The sequence below is a fragment of the Onychostoma macrolepis genome, chromosome 02, assembly GCF_012432095.1.
Source record: "Onychostoma macrolepis isolate SWU-2019 chromosome 02, ASM1243209v1, whole genome shotgun sequence".
Lineage (NCBI taxonomy): Eukaryota > Metazoa > Chordata > Actinopteri > Cypriniformes > Cyprinidae > Onychostoma > Onychostoma macrolepis.
Genome location: NC_081156.1, coordinates 32953063 through 32973436, shown reverse-complemented (window position 1 = coordinate 32973436; position 20374 = coordinate 32953063). Strand labels below are relative to the sequence as shown.

General features: G+C 35.2%; 2 protein-coding genes across 2 annotated transcripts; both read left to right on the top strand.

The window, feature by feature from the left end:
• Window positions 1–262: 262 nt before the first annotated feature.
• zmp:0000000521 (spindlin-W) lies at window positions 263–11160 on the top strand. The gene is made up of 5 exons (XM_058761630.1): window positions 263–376; window positions 1473–1514; window positions 4175–4422; window positions 7572–7805; window positions 8724–11160. The coding sequence occupies exons 2-5, from the start codon at window positions 1495–1497 to the stop codon at window positions 8927–8929; spliced, it is 708 nt and encodes a 235-aa protein (XP_058617613.1). The 5' UTR covers window positions 263–376; window positions 1473–1494; the 3' UTR covers window positions 8930–11160.
• Window positions 11161–11971: 811 nt separating this feature from the next.
• hsd11b1lb (hydroxysteroid (11-beta) dehydrogenase 1-like b) lies at window positions 11972–19484 on the top strand. Its single transcript, XM_058752316.1, has 7 exons — window positions 11972–12384; window positions 13850–13980; window positions 14234–14345; window positions 15168–15259; window positions 15345–15438; window positions 15546–15711; window positions 16712–19484. Exons 1-7 carry the CDS (start codon window positions 12309–12311, stop codon window positions 16896–16898), a joined length of 858 nt encoding a protein of 285 aa, XP_058608299.1. The 5' UTR covers window positions 11972–12308; the 3' UTR covers window positions 16899–19484.
• Window positions 19485–20374: the final 890 nt, after the last annotated feature.

Below are 20374 nucleotides of genomic sequence, written 5' to 3'. Positions count from 1 at the left end.
AAAGTAGTAAACATTAACCCGCCCATAAAATTCAAAATAACATCCAGATAGATTTGATAATCTCTGATGACATTTATGCATGTGTTTCTTTAATAACTCCTTGTATAACTGGCTTTTATTTTATCATATGAACAGTGGTAGTTAAACAGAAGACACAGGAAGAATGCGTATCCGCCCCTTTCTGAGTTCACGCACCCTCTCAACTACATTACCCAGAATTCCCTTCCCGCTGATCGCGCTATTGTCAGCGACAATGCATTATGGGAGTAGTAGTTTAAACAGGCCGTGCCAGCTTGTTGCCTGACGTTTTGACGAGCATTATACATGAGGATCTCTGCAGAGGGAAGTCCATCATAGACATGAAAATAGAGGCCAGGTAATCTTGCTTTTCTTACAATTTATACACAAACACACGTCCACGTGGAATTAAGAGTGTGTATGACGATTAAATACGAAGGTAACGCGGACTTTGCCGGTTGCGCAAAGGACAGAAACGCCAGCGTTTTATAGCTGCGTTGGTGGTTTTCATGTGAAGCAGCGAAACGACCCGATTCCGTGTCTTTTTATAGATCCTCAACACTCATTTAGTTGCATTTCTGATGTCTGGTATGGTAGTTAGGATGTGAATGTTGTATATTGGACGACATATGCAGGAACAGCACAGTTTTCACATATTAAGACATGAAAAATAAACCGGCCTCTATTATGCCGCAATATTGAGGATGTCTCATGTTCTGCGGGGATTTCACGTCAACTTTAACTCGATATTAAACCATAAACACATGAATACATGCCGCAGATTCGATGTAATTATGCAACATGGGCGCTGTTGAGTCATTGTCCAATCAGAGGCCAGATTAATGTGGCAAGGCTACAAAATAACAAAAGACAACGTGGCGTTACATACACTATGTAACATACACAAGTCACAACTGTTTGACAATGCTTTAAAAAAAAAAGTAACATTTCAACGAATGTAATAGATTTATCTGTAGCAGATTTAGGACTGAATGGAGCTGTCAAAATCATGTGGCCAACCATATGCTGACACTCCATCAGTTTCTGTATACTGAAATGAAAGTATTATCTGCAGTTGTGTTCATTGCTCTTAACCCCAAAAACACCACAGGTAAACATTTTTACTAATAGATTTCACCATACGTCCCAGCTGATTAAACGGTACACAATTTTTCACTATGTTTTTTTTAATAATAAAATGTTGTATAAAAATAGGTAAATGATATACTATAAAAAAAAAACTAACTCTGTAAAAACATTCAGAATATAGATAGGGATAAAACTGCAAAGACTGGTGTGTGTAAATGCTTCTGAAGTGCATAAATGAAATGTTGTGGAAGCAAAAATTGACCAGTGCATTAAAAAAACAATGATTTTGCTTGTAGTGTCTTGCCTGAAACCAAGACCAGCACACCTTTCGGTTTACTTGTAAATCTGTCATTTTTCTCTTCTAGGCGTGTTTGAGGTTTTGGAAACATGTCCAAGAAAAGGGGCAGGTGAGTAAAAACAATATAAATGTGCTGTATCAGAATGGCAATACCATGGCACTTTGATATATCATGACATTGCAGGGATACCGGTATTTGTGTAACATGTAAATACCATAGTAAATTAATTTTAGCACAATATATATTGAAGTGCCTTGAATTACCATCACCTTTAGGCTTAGTTCACACTGCAGGTCTTAATGCTCAGATCGGATTTTTTGCTGAAATCTGATTTTTTTTTGCGCTGTTGTTCACATTGTCATTTAAATGCGACTGCCATCAGTCTCAGGTGTGAACCGTATACGGCCCTGAAGTGACCCACATGCGCAGAAGAAGATGCAGCACACTGTGTTTGCGGAAATAAAAATGAATGCTGCTCGTGTTAGCACGTGTTTAGCAATTTTTAAGGTAATGTGCAATCAGAGCCTAAATAATGAAGTGATAAGAAGAAGAATATTAAGAAGGAGCAGCGCATGATTTCCTCCAGCGCAGAATTGTGACGTCTGTCGCACTTCAATGACGTAAAAATCGCATGAAATGCGACTTTGCCGTTCAGAGTGAAGTTGCATTGCAAAACATCGGATATGTATCCGATTTAGGACCACATATGAAAGTGGCCTGGGCCTGATTTGAAAAAATCAGATTTGTGCTGTTCAGACTGTCATAAGAAAATCAGATTTGGGTCACATTTGGGCAAAAAGTCAGATTTGGGTCACTTTAGCCTGCAGTGTCAGTGATTAATGGGATAGTGCACCCAAAAATTAAATTTGCCGAAAATTTACTCACGCCTCAGGTCATCTAAGATTCTTCTTCAGAACAGATTTGGTGAAATGTAGCATTACATCACCTGCTCAGCAATGGATGCTCTGCAGTGAATGGCTGCCGTCAGAATGAGGGTCCAAACAGCTGATAAAAACATCACAAGTAATCCACACCACTCCAGTCCATCAGTTAACATCTTGTGAAGTGAATAAAAGTTGTGTGGATTATTGTGATGTTTTTATCAGCTGTTTGGACTCTCATTCTGACGGCACCCATTCACCGCAGATGATCCATTGGTGAGCAGGTGATGTCAAGCTAAGTTTCTCCAAATCAGTTCTGATGAAGAAACAAACTCATCTACATCTTCAAGGGCCTGCAAATTTTCATTTCTGGGTGAACCATTCCTTTGAATCATTGACTAATTTGACTAATAAGTTTCAAGTATACGTCTTATTTGCTGTTAGTAAATTGTGTTATATACCACATTGCTCTCCAGATATATGTTTCTGTATCTGCCCACATTGGTCGACCACAAATACACACAATATAGTCCAAAATGGACTGTTTCTACACACGTTTAGATTATCAGCAGCTCCAGGCTGATGAGAATACTTTGGTTGCTGGCTGGATTATGCTGTGACATTTCCAGGAATGTGTTTTGAGCGTTAGACATGTTGAGTGACAGACGCAGACCTGATTAAACTGAGCTCTGAACTCTGGGAGTTTTATTTAAAGGTCAGCCGTGTGGGTAAAGTATAATTTGGAAAAGTTGCTAGTCATTCTTTATCTCATGTGAGTGAGTAGACAACATTTTCAACATATTTGTCAGCATTTATTTCTATTAGGAGTCAGTGTGAACCCATGTTATTTAGATAATTGATGTATTTCTGATCAAAATAGGATCAAGAAAAATATAGGGTGGGAATTGTTTTGGAATTGGTTGGATTGTGAAAAGCGGCTGTTACAGATCAGAAGTGAGCCAGGTGGCTGAAAAATAAAAGGACTTTGTAAGGTCAGCAAGTTTGATGAAAGATTATGAACATAAATCTGTTTCATTTAGAATAGTGTTCACTTTTATTCAAATGTTTTGGGTCAGTAAGATACCAAGACTGCATTTATAAGATCAAAAATGCAGTTAAAACAGTAATGTCGTGAAATATGATTATATTTATAAAAAAATAAAATAAATAAATAAATAACTTTTCTATGTGAATATATTGTAACATGCAATTTATTCCTGTGATCAAAGCTGAATTTTCAGCATCATTACTCCGGTGTCTCTTACTCTTCAGTGTCACATGATCCTTTAGAAATAAGTCTTAATATGCCGATTTGCTGCCCAAGAAATATCTATTGTAATTAACAATGTTGAAAACCGTTGTACTGTTTCATATGTTTGTGGAAATTGTGATGCATTTTGTTCAGGATTTTTTATTTTTCGGATGAATAGAAAGTTCAAAAGAACAGCATTTATTTGAAATAGAAATCTTTTGTAACATCATAAATGACTTTATTGTCGCTTTTGATCAATTTATTACATCCTTGCTAAATGGAATTATGAAATTAATATTTATAATTATAAAATAATTATATTATAATTATATTAAGTTATATTTTATATTATGCCATTATTATGATTAGTAAAAAGGATCAATTTTTATTTCAATATCACATCTGCTTTTGTTTCGACTGCTGATACTAATTTTTAATATCGCTTTAGACTAATGCACAGTATTTGTATGTGTTACATAAACCATATGCATTTGATATGATTCAAGAGAGAAAGCTGTGCAATATAAAATCGTTAAAATCATATTCATAAGCTTTGAGTTGTAAAACAATCCTCGATTAGCACTCCGCCAGAATTAATGCAGCCCATTACGTTCCTGTTTTCGTCTGCTTGGCAGGAAGCGCAGCAGCGGCGAGCTGAGCGACAGTCTCGCCCCAGATCCCAACAACCTGCTGGGCCGACGGATCCAGCACAGCTGGAGGGAGAAGGGCGCGCTGACCAAGTGGAAGGGCACCGTGCTGGACCGCCTCAGCGTCAACTCCTCTCTGTTCATGGTCAAGTACGACGGCTTCGACTGCGTCTATGGCATCGAGCTCTTTAAGGACGAGAGAGTCTCTAACCTGCAAGTTCTTACCGAGAAAGTGGGTGAGTAGGTGGATCTGTTGTGATGCGAACAGGAAACAAGCCAGAGACAGGAAGTAGCACATGTGCAAAGATGAGCAGTAGTTTTTATAATGCATGAATTTAGTTTCTGATAATTAATCATGATACTAAAACATTGTGTGCTACTTTAGGTAAGAATATGTATGGCCAAAATTTCATGATATAAGTAATTCTGTTTCCCAGTAATGGCATAACGTCAGTTTTTTTTTTCTTTTTTCTTTTATTCAGCAAGGTTGCATTAAATTGTTCAGAAGTGACAGAATAGACTTTATAATGTTACAAAATATCTCTTTTTCAAATAAATGCAAACAGCTGTTTTTAACATTGATATTAATCAGAAATGTTTCTTGAGCAGCAAATCAGCATATTAGAATGATTTCTGAAGAATCATGTGACACTGAAGACTGGAGTAATGATGCTGAAAATTCAGCTGTGATCACAGGAATAAATTACATTATATTACAATATAAATCAGTTATTTTACATTTTAATAATAAAATAAAAATGTGGCTAATTTTACAAAATGATTACAAAATTGGTCTAATTTTTAAAAAAGGTTTCTATTTAATGAAAAATATGCCTTATTAAATGAAATATTTATAACTTTTTTATTTTCCTTCTGGGGTCTGAAATAGAGGAATTTTGGTCAATATTGGTAATTAAACTATTTTGCTGAATGTGTTTTTGTGCTGCTCCAGCTGATTTAGGTCTGTCATGGATAAATAAATATGATAATAAAACCGCCAGTAGGTAGTAGCAAGTCCCTGGTTTAATAAATGACTTACTGAATCATTCATATCAAATGATTCGTTCAAAATCGCTGATTCAATGAAACGAAACAAGTGAGACCATCTGAATGGACCGTTTAATCACAGGCTCAGTTGATTCGTTCAAAAACTGATTCATTCACGGAATGAAACAACGTGTTGCTATGCACTGTTGTATAAAACTAATAGCACATTTGTGCTTGCGGCGGCCTCACGCACATGTGCTGATGTACAGAAAAGTACATTGCTTGTGCAATGAATATAAAAACATAAAAACTCATACATGGATATTTTTTGTTTCATTGCTGGAATTATAAGGGCATTCTAATCTAATGGGCTTCATCGCGCAGTGAATGCTTTTGGACTCTTGAGACGTGTTTTTTTCCCCCTCAAAGTTGGATAATGTCAGCTCTCCTACTGTCACACATACATTATGTCAGGAGAATGACTTTAAATTCTAATCAAAATTATACCTTCTGTTGTCTTCTTTTTAAAGAACTTCAAACGTTGCGCGAAAAATGACGAAATTGCTTCTGCTTGTGCGCAGCTTGTTACAGTACCAAGTTCTGATTGGCCAATCGCTGTTATTTAGTTCGTAAATTATCATAAGTAGAAAATTTTAATATTTCATATGCATGATAAGTTTTACGTAGCCTAATACACAAAATTAATAATCCAAAGGGGATGGTAACAAATCGAACCCTGAGTGTAGTTATATTTTGATGCTTGACACATTTCTTCTGTCACACTTTATGTACCATCGTGCTGCCCAACTCTGCTACCTTAAAATGGATGATTTTTTTTTTTTTTGCATATCTGTGAATTTTGCTCATACTGCAGTGTTTTTTTTTTACCTCTATGCAATGATGTGCACATCTGTTCCCTAGTGATCATAATACAGTTAGAATAGCCTGAAAGGAAAATAAATGAACTGACTACTAAAGCACAAAATAAAAGAGACCGACTAGGAAGAAGACATTTGTTTTTGATGATGTTTGCAGTTGAAATGATGGAGGCAGATTATCACATGCATAGATTTACACTGTCAAAATGGAGAAGATATGAAAATGTTACACTGTCTGTTAAGTAAATATGGGTTTCATCTAGGGGTGTGCGATATGACGATTTTTGATCGTGGACCATAAAAATGTCTCCACAATCTTCTCTTGTAGAATTATAGTAGTAATGGGGGTTCAATAATTAAACAACTCCGCGTCGTTAGCGTTGGTATTGTATCAGACACTTGCTCTTAACATTATATGAAAATCAAGCTCACGGTCAGCCGATGGTCATTAAAGGGATAGATCACCCTAAAATTTTATTTCTGTCATTATTTACTCACTGTCACGTTGTCCCAAACCTGTATTAATTTCTTAATTAATTTCTTGTGCTGAACACAAAAGAAGATATTTTGAAGAATGTTGGTAACCAAACAGTTGCTGGTCCACATTGAATTTGATAGGAAAAACATCCTATGGAAGTCACTGGGAACTAGTAACTGTTTGGTTTTCCACCTTCTTCAAAATAGCATTTATGTTCAGCAGAAGAAAGAAACTAATTTAGGTTTAAAACAACTTTTGAGTGGTGGTATAAAAATAAAACACTATGACAGAATTGACAGACAGATGACAGAATGTTTTATTTTTGGGTGAACTATTCTTTTAACTTTAATAAAACGACAAAACACAAAGACAAAAATCACTCACTGCTCTTGACTGAAGAGCTTTAATACAGTTGCTTTAGGAATCAGTCTATATAGTGTTTTATTTTTTATATTTGTTCATTCAATTTCTTGAATGCTCCTGCTAAATACACCTATTGTACCTGAAAATAAAGCACTGCTTGTTTTATTATATTATGTGTAGTTGTAATGTGTATCTTTGTCGTCATTTTATCTTTATTAAAAAATAAGAACAAAGATTTTTATCTTTGCCCTCTTTGGCCTAAATATCTGCCATTCTTTTTTCTTTTTGTTACCTTGAAAGGCTTTGTCTTTATAATAGGGAAATTAGTTTGGCTGTAATGCTGAGACAACTTGCAAAATAGTAAAACCAACATGACAAAGAATCGCGATAAAATCGTGATATGATATTTTTTCCATATCGCCCACCCCTTGTTTAAAAAAAAAAAAGTAATATAATCAATAATCAGTGTCTATGAATCTGTAAACTATTGTTTATTTGCTATTATTATTTTAATACTATGTAAAATACACACACGAAAAAATTTTGTACAGTAGTGTAGGTGACTTATAATATACATTTCAACCAGAGCTTTTTACCAAGTTAAAATCACTGTAAAACTCAGCCTCTCGTCCTTGAATATGCATTTAGTCATTTTGCTGTGTTTCCTGACCCTTCAAAGTGAACAACAAGATCAAGGTTCCTCATGACGCAGAGGAGCTGGTGGGAAAAGCCGTGGAGCATCTGTTTGAGAAGGAGGACGGAGAGAAGAACGAGTGGAGGGGGATGGTCCTGTCCCGAGCGCCCATCATGACCAACTGGTACTACATCACATATGAGAAGGACCCCGTGCTCTACATGTACCAGCTCTGGGACGACTACAAAGACGGAGACCTCCGGATTTTACCTGAAGCGGGTAAATAAGTTGATGTTTTTAATAAAACCTTCCTTGAAGGTTTCTGTCATCTCTCAACTTTTATATTAACTAAGCAATATAATAATTAAATAATAATAATAATTACAAACTGTAATAGCATCTCAATAATACTAAAATAACTGTTCTTGAGCAGCAAATCAGCATATTAAAATGATTTCTGAAGGATTATGTGACACTGAAGACTGCTGTAATGATGCTGAAAATTCAGCTTTGAGCACAGGAATAAATTACATTTGAAAATATATTCAAAGAAAGAAACAATTATTTGAAATCGTAAAAATATTTCACGATATTGCTGTCTTTTGGTGAGCAGAAGAGTTTTTCTTTTTTTAAACATACAAAATCTTACAGACTGCAAACTTTTGAATTTTAGATTATTTTTTAAATTATTGGTTTTGTTTGTAGTTATATAAATTAATAATATTAGTCGTATTAAAGGGATAGTTCACCCAAAAAAGAAAATTACCCCATGATTTACTTACCCTCAAGGCATCCTAGATGACTTTCTTCTTTCAGACGAATCCAATCAGAGTTATATTAAAAATGTTCTGGCTCTTCCAAGCTTTATGATAGCATTGAATGGGTGTTGAGATTTTGAAGCCCAAAAAAGTGCATCCATCCATCATAAAAGTGCTCCACACTCTAATCTCTAGCTTCTATTATAGAGAGTGGTGTTCCAACGTAGGACGTAGGCATAGCGTAGACTGAAAGAAGAAAGTCATATACACCTAGGATAATCATGGGGTAATTTTTATTTTTGGGTGAACTTTCCCTTTAATTTGAATGAACAAAATGCATGTTTATTTTGATTTAAAAGAATTCAATTTATAGAATAAGTCGTTTTAATTCAGTCACTTTATTGTGAAGTAAAGTCATTCCACCGTTTTGTTTCCACAGAGAACAAACACCTGCTGCCTGCAGACAGGAAGCCCGGTGAGGAAACAGAGAGCCTTGTGGGTAAGCAGGTGGAGTACGTGACGGATAAAGGGGTGAAGAGAACAGGCCTCGTCATCTACCAAGTTCCCGCCAAGCCCTCCGTCTACTACATCAAATACGATGATGATTTCCACATCCACGTGTACGACCTGGTCAAGACCACCTAAAAAACCACAGACAAAACAAAGAAACCCGAGACAAGCCCACAGCGCTTCACCTCTTCATAGCTTAAGTATCATCGCCTCTCATTGTACAGTCTGCCATGCCTCGTCGCGAAGGGCTGGCCGCAGAGGTGCCGTATGAAGCGTCCGTGTACAGGGTTTGTTATTTTGTGTTGATGTCACAGCTTAGGGAGACGATTTTTACAATTGTCATATCAAAACAGTGTATTTATACGTGTGCGTTGGGCATCATTTGGTATGTTTATAATCCCATGGAATAGCTTCCATTCACCCGTAAACCATGGAGAGGGTTGCATTTTCGTATGTACGAATGCTCAAGGAGTTTTGAATTGTAAATAGTTATGACCGCAGGTCAAAAAAAAGTCACGTCAGAGAGACATTTGATTACAAATCGTACAGTGAGATTCTCTAACTGACCTATTTATTGAACTAATACGCTTCATAACGCAGAATTGCTGTTGGCATTATGCGACGCATATTGTGGCTTTTAGTTGCGTTTTCCCCCAAATCAGATCACATCTGCAGTGAAACAAATGAGCGCCATTCAAGAGGGTTGCCCGTCTTGTCCTGTATTAAATAATTTGTGCTTTATTTGTTTTGTTGTTAAACAGCAGAAGAGCACTTGTGTGTGAACACCAAACTACAGCTGCGATTTTGAATGTCAAGCATAGCAAAAATGAAAACAGTCTCCTGTTGATTGTAGTAAGGTTTATTGCAAAAATACGAGTTTATGTAGCCCAGTTGATTTGAAATTTAGCAGGCCTCGGTTTAGAAAACACAAATTCAATCCAGCAGGCTGGATAGACCCGTTAGATCTCTACAAACATCATAACATCTGCCTTACTGTGAAATAAATTGGTCTTAAATGATTTTTTTTGATTACATTCACTATGTTTATGTTCATGTTTTTGTCCCAGCCGATCTGAGCAGAGCTTCATGATTTCATGAGTTGTAATGAGGAGTGATTTTTGTTGTCTTCATGTGTCAGATCGACTCTTCATCACAGCCCTTTACAGTGATAAAACAGCACAACTTTAAATGTCTTTTGTGAGCCTTTTTCCTCTTCTTGCATCGCTTCACGTTTTGTTGTAAATGATGCACATGAGCGTGATAATTGGCCACCTGTTCATGTAGCTCAATAGACCTTTTTTTGCTTGTAGTATTTGCACTTTATTCTTACAATGTTGTCTGTAGTCTGAAAATAATTGTTAATTTCAGCTACAAAAAACAGTGTCTTACCCGACACTAAAATAAAATATAGAGCAAGCAATTTGAACTAAACTGAAATTGTGCAACTTATATATGATATTATTAACCCAATTCCATATATATACTAAACTAATTTGATCACATCAAATTTACCCACTACATACTATTGACTTGTATATGAATGGATTTGGTTATGTAAATGTAATGCATACAAATGGGGATTTCATATGTAAATGTCAGACATTCAGCTCTGCTCTCTGATTGGGTGTATTTGCTGATCTTTTCCTGCTGTGGTTTGCATGTCTTTCTCGGACAGACTGACAGTTTATGAATTCCTTCAGTGCATTAGCCCTTCACACAGATGCATCAGTTGTTTATTGTGTAGTTTTATTCTAGTTAGATATTTATTATGCCATTATCAAAAACACATTGCGCGATTAATTAATTTTTTGGAAAAGATAAGTGGTTTGTTTCTCCAGACATAAATCTTTTTGGGCAACACAATTTGGGGTTACAGGAAAGTATTGTTCAGTGAAATGCACATTTCTATAAATAGATTGTTCTACTTTCAGCTGTTCATATGGATTGAGTTTCTGGTCCGTTTGCCATCACATCAGGTGGATCGTTCTCTGTATATTCTCCGTTGTGCTTTAAAAACACTTGTACTATATTTCTGCTTTCCCTGTAGACAAAAGGTTTGATGATTTTGACATCTTCATGGTTTCACGACCCTCAGCAGGCTTCTGTGGTTTTTCTTTCTCCTAACTGTGAACGAGTAATTCTCTCTGGCTTCTTTGTAAATGTGTTTTATCGTGTGGTCTGCGAGCTTCTGCCGGTTCCTCTGGTTCTTCTATTTAATCTGTTCATTTGCTGCTTTTTACCAAAGTTACGTTTCAGTAGGTGACGTTGAGGAGTGTCAAACTATTCATCCTGTCTGTTTGTGTAATGATGTTATCGTAAATAATAAAAGAGATATTTTTTGCACTGAAAATGTTGTCATGGTAATTTTATTTCCTAATTATTGAATTTTTTCTTATATTCTTTGACACAAGGATGCACATAATGTAAAAACATTGTTAAATGACAGTATATGCCATTTATAGGAATGGTAAACAAAATATTATTTTAAATATTAAAAATATCTTTTTTTAATGATTCACTAAAGCAACTCAACTCTGAACATACTCAAAATAATATGTCGTGTATGTATGTACTGTAAATGTTTCAGCCATTTAAAGCAACTGTTTGCAGTTTTGTGTATTTTTGCGACTTTTGTAGCTCTTTACTGTGGGAGCTGTTTCTGCCACAGAATTAAAAAATAAATAAATAAATAAAACAGATAATTGAGAATTTAATCTTTTTTTTTTCACGGTTCTTAGGAAAAAAAAGAGTTGCGAGATAAAATAAAAAACTGTAAGATTAAAGTCGCCATTACCTTATTATTTTTTTTTTTTATTTTGTGAAGAAAAGAAAAGATCAATTGCGAGATATAAACTAAGTGTGATATAAAAAGTCAAACTTAACCTTTTTTTAATCTTATATTCCGTGGCGGAAACGGGTTTCCATACATCACAGGTAAGTGAGTGGAACTGTCGTAAATATATAACTGTTGTAATTACAGTTTGCTAGCTGTACACATGGTCTGCGTCCCAATGTGCATACTATCCATCCTATATTCTGTGATATTAGTAATTTTCAATACTATTTAGGGCAGATAGGGTGGATAGTATATGCACATTGGGACGCAGGGATGCATTTATTTCTGCCGTAAAGCGATCCGCTCTTTTCGCGGAATTTCGTACCCGCTCACCAACCTGACTTGAAACAGACTTTTGGGAAAGAAACAGAAGCCATTCGGCTTATTGCAATTCAGAACCAGTTTGAAATGATATTTTAAGCTAAAAGAAAAAAACTTTCTGAAAAGCAATTTCAATTTTCACGCATTTGGAATTGTAAACACTACAGAGAGACCTTCAGCCTCCTGAGCACTGAACTCTCGGTCATTATCCAGCGCTCTGGACCTCAGGCAGCTATAAATGGGTGATCAGTCACGGTTTATGACTCTTTTCTGTATCAGCATTAGGTGTAATACATGCAGTCAGAAGTGGCATTTCTCATTCACACACCGAGCTTCTGATCGAGGACAGCAGTGGACATGAAGGGGTATTTGGGCTTTTTTTTGCTGATCGCTGTCCTCACGGCCTACATGTGGAGAGATACGTTTGATCCAGGTCAGGACAACAGCTTTAGGGTGTTATTATGCTCATTTTATTTTTGAATGTCGTATTCTAGTCCTTAATTTGACACACTAATATAAAACATGACAATGACATACATAGCCTATGGGAATCCTTTTTTTATTAATTTTTTTAAAATTTATTTAAAAAAAAAAAAAGATGTTTCGGCAGTTTATTTATTTGCACGCAATAAGTAAAATAAATAAATAAACATTAGAAATGAAAACTAATAGATAAAATCCTTGCATTTTCCGAAGACAACTGTATTTTCAGACGGCTTTAACACCGATTTAGCTTCCAAAAATTAACTCAAAATTCCAAGTATTTGCAAGTATTCCACTAGAACTTTACCCAACTAAACTCTAGTCTTGAAAACTGTTGGCAGACTCTTTTATTATGGTTATGTAACTTATTATTAGTTTATATGACTGTAACCTTGGTGAAAATACATGTGCTGATGATCTATTCTAGAATTTTAACCTTCTCTTTAGTCATTTAAAACAAACAAACAAACAAGCATGGAATTGAAGCTGTCTTTATGCAATAGAATTAAAATTACATTTTAAGAGAACATTTTAATCTTTTAAAACCTGACATATGAAATAATACACTTTCATTTAAAAAAAACAAACAAAAAACTTTTATTCTAAATGTTAAAACTCAGTTTTATTCAGAATCCCAAATTGAGCAATTTAGTGCAGATGTGCTGATATTTATGGAGCCAAAAGGTAAGATGAAATTCTGATAGCATGTAACGTAAATCTGTGAGATCTTTTTAACAGTATAGCAGATTACATAAAATGATATAAACATAAGTCGTCACTCTATATCTGCCAACAATATGTCTTAGTAAGATGATATTTAAATGTTTAGTTTCATGATCAAACATATAAAGCAATGCAATACAATGATGATTGGGAGATGAATAAATAAACATTCTTCAAAAGCCTGATGATCAGCTATGAGATATGCTAATTTTCTGAAAAATTATGCATGGGAAATCAAGTAAACCTAAGTCACCTCAGTCCAGTAAATGTTTTCATAAAATATTACTAACACTATTAAAGTTATTCTTATATTTACATTATTAAAATCAGTAAAAGATTTGACAGCAAAAAGACACATGAAGCACCAGCTGAAGGAAGACGTTTGTACAATTATGCTGAAAGGCCGTTTATTTGCTGAAAAGTATCAATTAGCCGACAGTAGGCATGTAGTAGATTGTGTGCAACAGGTTTTTCAGCAAATTTTGATCATGTTGATCATTTGGGGGCCTCAGAAATTTGCACGTCAAATACAGTATAGGCTTTATAGTTAAGATTGCTTCTAACTTTTAAGTTTTGACCTTTATGGGAGTTCAAGTCTTAATAAGTCTTAAGTGGTAAATCAAGTGATGGGTGGGTTAGGTTACCTGCAAAGCAACGAGATGTCCTGAATTACACTGTATTCTTGCACATAGAGTCTGTTCGGGGGGCCCGAGTGTTGATCACAGGGGCCAGTTCAGGCATCGGGGAGCAGATGGCCTACCATTACGCAAAGTTCGGAGCTCAGATCGTCATCACTGCCAGACGAGTAGATGCTTTGAAAAAGGTCAGTTCTTTTGTCTCAAACCGGTTTTTAAATAATGGTGTATTAATGCTTTCAAAAACTCTAAACACTTTAAGACATTCCTTATAGCGTTTAACATCGAATGGACTTCAATCATATTTTGGTTGAGTCTGTAAAGCTGTGACTTTTTAGAATTCTATGTAGGGGAGCAATAATACAATGATGTTGAATGAAAGCAAAAACTGAGCAAATAAAAGTTAGAAATGTAAAGAAATCCTGTGCCGTGGATGTTCAGGTGGTGCAGGAGTGTGTGAAACTGGGTGCAAAGAAGGCGATGTATGTGACCGGAGACATGTCTGACCCCGCCGACCCCGAGAGAGTCTTCAAATACGCTGTGGAGAAACTGGGTGAGAAATGACTCCATCACAGTGCATGTGAAATATAAACACTCCCACTTGGAATAATTAAGATTTTTTTAAATATTTTTTGAAAGAAGCCTCTTCTGCTCACCAAAGCTGCATTTACTGATCTAAAATAGAAAAGCAATAATATTGTGAAATATTAATACAATTTAAAATAGCTGTTTTCTATGTAAATATATTGTGAAATATAATTTATTCCTGTGATCAAAGCTGAATTTTCAGCATCATTACTCCGGTGTCACATGATCCAGAAATCATTGTAATATGCTGATTTGCTGGTTCTTATTATTATCAATGTTTTTTTGCTGCTTAATAGTTTTGTAAAAAACAGAATTTATTCAGGATTCTTTGATAAGTAGAAAGCATTTATTGGAAACAGAAATATTTTGAGACATTATAAATGTCTTTACTGTCACTTTTAAACTATTTAATGTGTCCTTGCTAAATAAAAGTAGTAATATCTTACTTAAAGTATTAAATCTTGCTTGCTCCAAACATTTGAATGGTAGCACAACTGTTTTAGCATTGGTAATAATAAGAAAATCAGCAAATAAGCAAATCATTAGAATGATTTCTGAAGGATCATGTGACACTGAAGACTTTGCATCATGGCAATAAATTACATTTTAAAATATATTACAATAGAAAACTTTTTTTTTATTGTAATAATGTCACAATATTACTGTTTTTACTGTATTTCTCATCAAATATAGCAGAGGAAATTTTTCAAAAACATTTAAGAAATCATAGTTATTCCAAACTTTGCTGGACATATTCAGCATGATACTCCCGATTTCTGTCCTGCAGGTGGGCTGGACTTTCTAGTGTTGAATCATGTTGGAAACACCAACGTTGAACTCTGGAATGGAGACTCCGATCACGTCAGGTCACTCATGCAGGTCAAACACAGGATTTTGATGCTACAGTGATGCAGTGTGTGGATTTCTTCATTTTCTTTTCACACTGATCTCTCACTTGTTACAGGTGAATTTTGTGAGTTATGTGCAAATGGCCACAGCAGCTCTTCCTGTTCTGGAAATGTCCGGTGGATCCATCATGGTAGTGTCTTCAGTGGCAGGTGAGTCTTTAACTTTGTTGGTGCACGTTCAATTAATATTAATCTAAATTCAGTTTTCCTGCTGGAACTGGAAAGAATACTTTTGGCTCTTTTCGGCCCTGATTCAGGTAAGCTGGCGAGTCCGTTCGTGGCTCCGTATACCGCTACCAAGTTTGCTATGAACGGTTTCTTTGGAGCGCTGCAGAATGAACTGGCACTCAAGAAGAGCAACGTGTCGGTTTCCATCCTGATCCTCGGACTGATAGACACAGAATCAGCCATGAATAAGATCAGGTTGGTTTTCTGTTATAATACTCCACTGTAGACCAAGAATGATGACTTTGGATTTTTTCAGAAATGCTTTATTCATCCACAGTAATAACCATTTTTAACTATTCACATTGATCAAGTACATTACATAACTAATTTACAAATTATATAATTAAAGCCATTTTCTTGAATCAATATTTCTATATTTCATGAGGTTGCTGGCAATTTTTAGAGATCATGTTTGATTAAATATTATAAATGTATTAAACATGTTGGTTAAATTATTTTTAAAAATTGCATAAAATCAAAGAAAATAGGCTATTATCACTTTGGTTATTATATGCAATTTGGTATTTTGTTTGGTAATGCTTTACAGTAAGGTTCCATTTGTTAACATTAACTGCATTGGTTAAAATGAACTAACGATGAAAAATACATTTATTAATCTTAAGCTAATTTTAGCATGTACTGATACATTAAACTCAAAAGACTGTTAATATCATTTAATGGACCTGAGCAAACATGAACTAACAATAAACAGTTGTTTTATTAACTAATATTAACAAAGATTTTATATATATCTAGTTGTGTAAGTGTTTGTTCTGTCCAGATCTTTCGAGGACATGGTTATGGCCCAAATACAATCAATGTTTCCATTCTATTCTGTGCATCAATCAAGATATTTTTAGGAAGCAGTTTATAAATTCATTTGCTGTTTGTCCTCAGGCTCATTTATCTTGTTACCTTGGTGATCTATTATAGTGGACAGAACAATGTGCTAAACATAACTATCGACACCTTCTCCTGGATCATGATTCAAGCTTCAAACACACTGACACAAGTGACTGACTGTAAAGGAACATGTCTGGGCCATAGTTTTCATTTTTTAAAAGCTGCATGACTACATGACACTTAAGGACATTCTTACCTGTCACTTTGCATTAATGCATTAATTTGTCATTCATACAGTCAATGCATTTTTAAAAAAGTAATTGGCTGAATCACCCATAACTATATTCTGCAGGGGATATGCCACGATGACCGCCTATCCCGCCAGTGAAGCTGCTCTGAGCATCATCAAAGCCGGGGCGACCCATCAGAGAGAGGCCTACTACCCCTGGTTCCACTACTTCACCTGCCTGATCAATAACATCTTCCCCTTCATGAAGGACATTCTTCTGTCAGGCCTCAGCGCGGAGTTAATGGACTAAAACATCTGCATAGTTTAATGTTCAGAGACATTAAAGCTGCAGTCCGTAACGTTTTTTGGTTAAAAATGATCCGAAATCAATATTTGAGCAAGTACATAACCAGCCATTGTTCAAAACTATCGTCTTACTTTAGCCCGATTCACATCGGATAGCTTATAATAATGTTTTCTCATTTGAGTGGTACGGGTAGGTTTTCGTGTGAAATTCGAGCATGCTGCTGCGTCATTACGTCACGTCTGTAACATAAAAAAGTTGTCCCAGCTACTAGGCTATCACATGTGAGGATCCTGCAGGTGACGAGTCGTTTATAGCCTTTTCTCACTGCAGCTAGAATAATTAAATGTATCATTTTGATTATGTGAAAGGATTATGTGTTTATGAATGATCAGATTACAGATAGCCTGGGATTGATTACACAAGATTTGTATTTTAAAGAAAACCAGTTCGAAGGGAGCATAATTAGCTTTTTGGGTTAAAATAATTTATTAAAAATGAAATTCGAATGGCATGACAATTAGAGATTAGACTGTACAGAAATTGAAATCTACATGTTAAGACACACTATACTCATAGTCACGCAATGCTGATGTTGTTAACATTAATAATTTGAGAATAAAGTATAACAATAATAATAACTTGCACGGTTTGATGTGATATGAGCTAACCGATCGTTAGATTTAATCACCATTGGTAGCGAGATTTATTGTAATGCTTTTTTCCTCAGTTGGTCAAGTCAAGTCAAGTCACTATTATTTGTGTAGCACTTTTAGGAGGAGAATAGTGTCATTCTCCTCTGGCCAGACAAAATCAGCAGTCTAAATCTAGGCTAAAGCAGAGTCAGATTGTGCAGAGGACTCATCTGGTTCCTGTGGTCTTGTCCTGATGGCTGTCTAAGAGACAGGGTCTTCACTGGGGATCAGTCTCTGGGGCTCATCTACATGTCCTGGTCTCCGCTGACGTTCAGGGCTGTAGAGGTCATCTCTAGGTGCTGATCCACCATCAGATCTGGATACAGACTGGATCTGGGTGGCTAAGGTGACCTCGGAATAAGAAAGAAACAGACTAATATTAGCGTAGATGCCATTCTTCTAACGATGTAACAAGTACATCGGGTGTTTTGGGAAGTGTTCCCGGTTCCGGTTGACCTAATTAATGCAGCCTAACAATCCTTTAACAGATCTGAATTATAGAAATGCGATAGTGTATTATGTGTAAGCCAGGTTAAAGAGATGGGTCTTTAATCTAGATTTAAACTGATGTTGGTCAGAACAAATGTAGCAGACTTGTTACTTGTTCAGATGACAATATACAGTGAAAATTCTGATTTGGGTCATATATTACTTGTTCAAGGTTCTACCTTGGTGCTCTATTATAGTGGACAGAACAATGTGCTAAACATAACTATCGACACCAGACGCCACTCACCTTGTCCTGGATCATGATTCAAGCAACTTCAAGCACTTCCCACGCAAGGAAGATAATTCCTCACACAGCTGCAATTCTAGGTTTTCAAATAGAGATGGCAAAACTTACGGACTGCAGCTTTAAAGCCACAGTATGTAAGATTTGTACCTTGAAATATCAGTTTCAAAATCATTCTGACATTCCAAACATGTTCTGGGAATTTGAAAGTTAAGCGGGTCAGAAATTACGTGAAAAGGGCAAACTGCTTTATGACAGCAACAAATGCACGTGTACAGCTATATGGCAGGGGGCTACATACAAACGGGATTTTTCATTATGAATTGTTATTCATTGTGATAAATTAATGTTTTATGTGCACTTGAGGCAATTTTTACATATAGCCAGTAGATCATTGTAATCAGTAGTTTTTATTAAAATATTATATTTATACCCCGATTTAAAAACCCACATACAATACGAGCCAACACAACATTGTAAATAATACAAAAAGCACAATCAATTCATTATAAAATCAGTCACAGAACAAAACATTCAACACAAGACGCTATTAATCACACTTAGGGAATTATTTCATAATATTTCTTAAGAACTCAGTCAGTGCTTAATTATTAAAATGTTTATGTATTTATTTGTGACATTGTTTAATTAATTTTTGAACTCCACCAAGACTCTGTGCCTTTGGGATTTGAACTTGCAAATATATATAATGTTTAATTAAATTCAATTAATTAAACACCACATCAGTTTGTGAGTCTGTATCCGCCGTCTTCATTTAAAAACAAATGTTGAAATATTAACGTCAGATGTGGGAGTTGCAAAACTTTACCAGAATGAACAATGTTCTCCTTCCCCTGTGTGATTTCTTTTTCTTTTTTTTTCTCTCCCCAAAAAAAGAAAATCTAATTGGAGACCCAAACCGTTTCCCATGAGCGCTGTGGGACTCTGAGCACGAGTTTGCTGAAACCACTGAAGGATGTAAAATCTGAAATTAAACTGTTGTTCCTCTGGTTATTGTGACTCAATTCATTTCCATTTGTACAAGTCATTTATAATTAAATATTTGAAAGTCTCCAACCATTAAATGCTTTTTCTGGTGAAGTTGTGCCATTGTTAAAGTTCTGAAAGTGTAATCATAATAAAAACATTACATGTGTTATGTTACTCGGGTCATACTGGTTAATGAGCAGCCATGAGAGCAAGGTCAAAACCATCAAGAGTCAATATGTTGTGTTGTCATTGTCTGTCAGAAGCTGATAACTCTTGTAAGTGAAACATTAATCTGCAGTGTGAAATTTGATAATTGCATATGACAGTTTTAGGTTCACCTGAACCTGAAGTTAATGAACGTTTTAACTCTCTTGAGCTCAACCCCATGTCATGGTTTGATGTGTTCATCAGCTTACGTATTTTTATATAGCTATAAATAGATGTATGTTTGGACAGTTTAATCACGCTTAAAAATGCTGTTGTGTTCGATTTAGTGTCTGTATCTGCATGCCTCAAATACAAATTTTTTTTTGTTTGTTTTTAGGCTTTTTGTTTGTTTTTGTTTTTGGTCAGTGTCTTATTTATTAGTCGATTTTTTTTTAACAATTCAGTTATCAGTCTTACTGCGGCCCTTGTTCTGTGAAATTAAATGCAATAAAAAGAAACAAATAATATTTTTATACTTGGTATTAAAAATATTTTTAAAAACAATAAATAAATCAAAAACTATTGTAAAGCAGATCATAGTAATAACCACAACACTTCTGTTGTACTACGTTCTGTTGTAGGCTGATTATGTCTACTCCCAAAAAAAAAAAAAAAAAAATTGTGTACATTCAAATATTAATTACTGTATATTGCTGTACTTGAATGCACAAATATAAATTACAATAGAAACTGCTCGTGTGAGAAATCAGTCACTGGAAAAAAAAAATTCTACAATGAAATATAAGTAGTTCATTTCTTGCAAAAAATAAATAAATAAAAATGAATAAAAATAAAATATATGGCTACTTTTAAATGGTTGTAAATGCAGAAGATACTGTCCAGCTGAACTTGCACGT